The sequence below is a fragment of the Anomalospiza imberbis genome, unplaced genomic scaffold, assembly GCF_031753505.1.
Source record: "Anomalospiza imberbis isolate Cuckoo-Finch-1a 21T00152 unplaced genomic scaffold, ASM3175350v1 scaffold_103, whole genome shotgun sequence".
Taxonomy (NCBI): domain Eukaryota; kingdom Metazoa; phylum Chordata; class Aves; order Passeriformes; family Viduidae; genus Anomalospiza; species Anomalospiza imberbis.
In genome coordinates, this window is record NW_027099420.1 from 1 (window position 1) to 5,138 (window position 5,138).

General features: G+C 50.9%; 1 protein-coding gene across 1 annotated transcript; it reads right to left on the bottom strand.

Annotated features, from left to right (window-relative positions):
- Positions 1-187: 187 nt before the first annotated feature.
- LOC137465704 (olfactory receptor 14J1-like) lies at positions 188-4,615 on the bottom strand. The gene is made up of 2 exons (XM_068177753.1): positions 4,600-4,615; positions 188-1,146 (listed from the first exon to the last, which is right to left on the bottom strand). Exon 2 carries the CDS (start codon positions 1,118-1,120, stop codon positions 188-190), a length of 933 nt encoding a protein of 310 aa, XP_068033854.1. The 5' UTR covers positions 1,121-1,146; positions 4,600-4,615.
- Between the last annotated feature and the right edge of the window lie 523 nt (positions 4,616-5,138).

Consider the following 5,138-nt stretch of genomic DNA (forward strand, 5'->3'; position numbering starts at 1 on the left):
ATTGACACAGTCTGTAGCCACAGGGAAGGTGGAGAAAAACAAAGTAAGAAATGGCACAAACAATGGTATTTCCTTGTGGACAACATTTAAAAAACAAAACAAAGAAAATGAACCTCCAAAATGAAAACAACAGGAAGTATCAAAGATGACTTTTATTACAAGTGATTTGCAGAAATTGGCCAGGAGTTTAATGTCCCTGAAAGCATCCAGTCATCAGTGTCCACACTGCAGCCTTGAGCTCCTGGTTCCTCAGGCTGTAGATGAGGGGGTTCAGGGCTGGAGGCACCACTGAGTACAGAAGTGACACTGACAGATCCAGGGATGGGGAGGAGAGGGAAGAGGGCTTCAGGTGAGCAAACACTGCAGTGCTGACAAACAGGGAGACCACGGCCAGGTGAGGGAGGCAGGTGGAAAAGGCTTTGTGCCGTCCCTGCTCAGAGGGGATCCTCAGCACGACCCTGAAGATCTGCACATAGGAGAAAACCATGAACAAAAAACAGCCAAATGCAAAACAGGCACTAACTGTAATAAGCCCAAGTTCCCTGAGGTGGGATTTGGAGCAGGAGAGTTTGAGGATCTGGGGCACCTCACAGATGAACTGGCCCAGGGCATTGCCATGGCACAGGGGCAGGGAAAATGTATTGGCCGTGTGCAGCAGAACATTAAGAAAGGCACTGGCCCAGGCAGCTGCTGTCATGTGGACACAAGCTCTGCTGCCCAGGAGGGTCCCGTAGTGCAGGGGTTTGCAGATGGACACGTAGCGGTCGTAGCACATGATGGTCAGGAGGGAAAGCTCTGCTGAGATGAAGAACAGAAAGAAAAAGAGCTGAGCAGCACATCCTGAGTAGGAGATGGTGCTGGTGCCCCAGAGGGAATTGTGCATGGCTTTGGGGACAGTGGTGCAGATGGAGCCCAGGTCGCTGAGGGCCAGGTTGAGCAGGAAGAAGAACATGGGCATGTGCAGGTGGTGGCCGCAGGCTACGGCGCTGATGATGAGGCCATTGCCCAGGAGGGCAGCCAGGGAGATGCCCAGGAAGAGGCAGAAGTGCAGGAGCTGCAGCTGCCGCGTGTCTGCCAGTGCCAGCAGGAGGAAGTGGCTGATGGAGCTGCTATTGGACATTGGCTGTGGCTGCACATGGGGACCTGCTCATGGAGAAAGGACAGTGAAGAGTTAGAGGAGATACCTGTAACCAAAATCAAAGCCATTTCCCATACTCATTTCCCTGGAACACACATAGACAGCCTTTTGTGTTCAAGAGTTCTGGGGTTTTCTTCATATGCTTCCCCCATGTCTCTCCTGGTATTATTAGATATGAGAAACCCTCAGCATTTCCGCTGCACTCAGGGAGAACAGAGGAAGTTCTGTGAGGCAAAGTGATGAGTGTAGAGTGAGGGGAGATGGTCTGCAATTCTGACCTCTTCAGAGTTTCTCTGGGATTTAACTTTTGTCAGGTAGAGGGTGATCACCTTCCCACCCTTGTACTAAAATGTCACTAGGTACTGCTGAGAGCAGATGGATCCACCACAGCCCAGCTCCACATTTGTAGCCAAGGACTCACGTTGCTCATTTCACCAAGTGAACAGCATTTCAGTGTCAGAACGCCTCTGCCTTTCCCCATCAATCTTATAACTCAGAGATACTCTAGGACAGGTTTGCACCCTGGATTGAAGCTCCCAGCTTGGACTAAAATCTCAGGGAGAATTCCAACTGTCCTTCTGATGGCACTGGATGAAGGGAGATGCAGCTCCTTCCCTGGCTGCACTGACAGCATTGCCCAGAGCCGGGCACTGGGGACAGCTGTGTCACCCTGAGCCAGCTGTGTCCCCTCCCAGAGCCCCCAGTGCCGGGCAGCTGCTCCCAGCCCTGTGCTCTGCAGAGGGAACTGGGCCCGGGGCTGCAGAGCTGCCCCACGGCTCTGCTGCAGCTCTGCCTGCACAGGAGGGGCTGCACGCCTTGGAGCCCCGGCCCTGAGGGCAGAGGCTTGGCTGGGGGGACAGGAGGGAGGGGACTTGTTCAGAGGGAAGGGCTGCACTGGAGGGGATCCTCTGGACATCTCTAAACTCTCCCTGCCACAGCATTTCTGGGTTTTGTCTTCACTCCTTCCCTGATCTTCTCTCTGCTTCCTGGATATTTTCCTCCTGCAGGTGTTTCCCTGTGCCTGATCTCTCCCTGCCAGCACTCACAGACCCCAAATCTCTGTGCACTCTCCTTGGCCTGACAGAACCCCGCCTGTTTGCAGGGCACTGGCTGGGGGCAGGTTCTGTTTGCAGCTTGGAGAAAGGACAGCTCAGACTGAGCCTGATGGCTCCAGCAGAGGTGATGCTGGTGCTGTCCATGGGCAGAGTGGCTGCAAGCACATTAGGGATCTACTGTGAACCTATTGATCCTTAAAAGTAACAATTCAGATGTCTCAGGCACTTGTCAAAATTCATAATCAACCATTAATATCTATTCCTCCCTCCGTGCCATTCTCCAGCAGTAGGAAACTGAATAAAAATTCTTAGGAAATGTCCTAATTTTTATTAAAATCCTTGTTTTGGAAACATTCTATGACAGATCAGAAGCCCTCAGCATATCAGAGCTTCATGAGCATTTCACCTCCCCTGTACCAGAAATACTCAGAGTTGTACTCACAGGGTCTGTGGGCATTGGGATGTTCCAGCTGTAGGAGATCACTCCAGGAGCTGCAGCTGCATTGTCCTGCAGCCAGAGGTTCCTGTGCCAAGGGCTGCCAGTGATTCTGCCCCAGGCACTTCTCAGCACCTTCCCAGCCCTGACTGATGGAAGCTCTCTGTGCCTCTGTGCTGTGCCCGGGCTGGCTGCAGGCAGTGCCCCAGCCCTGCTGGGCTGGGAGAAGAGCTGCTCATCCAGAGAAATGTGCTTTTGAAGCTCTCCTTGGTTACCAGGATCACCCTCTGTGCCAGGAGCCCGGCCCAGCTCAGCAGCACAGACACAGCACAAGGACTTTAATGACCCTCTGGGGCTTTGTGCTCAGGCCCTGAACATCAGGCCCTGAGAGGGAGCTGCAGAAACCTCTCCAGAGCTCCAAGTCAGAATCCAACTCCAAAGTTTCTTTGACTTTTAATGGGTCCCACTGAGGGACACGACTGAGAAAGTGTCCCCAGGCCCCAGGCAGAGCAGAGAACTGGAGGCACTGATGACAGGTGGGGACAAAGAGAAGCCAAGTCTTGGTGCCCTGGGGCCCAGCAGGGTCTGTGCCACCAAGGGCTGTCAGGAGACACCTTGTCCTGAGGCACTGGGGCCTCCTGGCACAGCCCCAGCCAGGCTGGGCACTGTCAGCCCCTTGTCCTGCCCTCAGCATCCCCCCCTAGTCCACATCCCAGTGGCCTCAAGGATCTGCTGGAAGGAGTCCCTGGGGAGCCTTGCTCAGGAATGGCCCTGGGGGCTCCTTCATGCTCCCAGGGACTGCAGGTTTTTCAAAGCACTTTGGCTTTGGCTTTTGCCTCGGAGTCTCTGAGAGCTTTGTGCAGTCATAGCCTCCAATTATCTGCTGTACTTAGTCCCTGGAGAGGCTTTGTCAGGAACAAGACTCAGTGGGGCTCATGAATGCTTCAAGGTACTTCAGTTCTTTTAAGGTACTTGGTGTTTCCCTTTTGATCCAGACTCTGTGAGAGGTTTGTGCAATCATGGCCCCAATTATCAGCTTTAATGAGTCCCTTGAGAGCTTTGTACTGACACTCAGGGGGGCTCATTGATGCTTTGAGATACTCAAGGAGTTTAAGGTACTTTGGGTTGTCCTTTTCACTCTGAGTCTCTGAGAAGTTTTTGTGCCATCCTGGCCTCCATTTCTCTCCTCTAAGGAGTCCATGAGGAGCCTGTGTTGGGGATGGACCACACTGGCACTCACTAATGGCTTGAGAAACTTTGGGTTTTTCCTCTGACTTTGACTCCTGGACAGGTTTGTGCAATCTCCTCTCAGGCCCTGAGGTTCCAGGGCTCAGCTCCAAATGCTCCACGTGGCTCATTAGGATCAAGCAAGTCCTGAGAAGCCATGGCTCTGCCTTCATTTCCCTCTGCTCTTATGTAGTTAATTAAGAAGTTTTCCTTTTATAGTTATGGAGAAACATTTCAAAGAGCTTCTAAGAAATATATATTCCTATTTTAAAGAGTGTCTTTATTACTGTTCTCTTTTGAGAAGAGCTGATTGCAGCATTCTGTGATTGATATTGATGTAGGGCCGCTCCTAAGGAGGTCTGGCCAGGTCAGAGAAGTTTTACCTTGAGGTCTGACCCAGTGTGGACAACCTTGCCCCATAATCCCCAACCCCATGTGAGAAAAAATTTTCACTTTCAAAAATGTATATGGTTTTATTAAGACCTTGTCAAAATACAACAGAAGAGTGAATAAAGAATACAGCACCAGGAGCAAAGGATTCAGTCACCATGTGCTCATCTACAAAATGGATGTTCTGTCTTTAATACCTCCAGCCCCTCCCAAAATCTTGTCAATCCACTCCTCCTTCGCTGTCCAGTGGTGGAGATCACTTTCTTACAGCTTGATTGGAGCTCAGGCGCTGCCATAGCAACAAGCCGACCCTTCCAAATGCCCTGATTACTGAGGGCATCCCATGATAACAATGCAAGGGGGAAGGGAAAGAGAACTATCCACCTACACAACTTCTCTTAACATCTACTTAATATTCACCCCTTAATTGTGAGAGTCAACCATAGGATTACTCATCTATAACAAACCCCCCTTTTCTTTTTCTATAAATCATTATGCTTGAACAATTAAGTAAAATAATTTCTCTCTCTCTTGAAAGAGTCATACTAGTATCTGTTGATGTGGGCAAGGACAGCGGGAACAGGAGAAAAATCTCAGGTTTTCCTTAGACACACTTATTTGGAATGGACAAAAGGGCCTAACAGAGGTCCAGGATGGCTTTGACTCCCATCTATCATGCCTATGTGGTTGCTACCCATAGTCAGTGTATCTTAGGGGTCCAGAGGCCAGCTCGGTCTCGCCCTCCAGTCCCTGTTGTATTCAAAGACAGCTGGGGAATGACAGTGGTCCGATATGGCCTTTTGTCCCTACATTACCATGCCTACAGGGTTGCTACCCACAGCAGGGCTATGCCATCTTCTTGGTAGCAAACAAAGGGGTCTTGCCCTCCTTC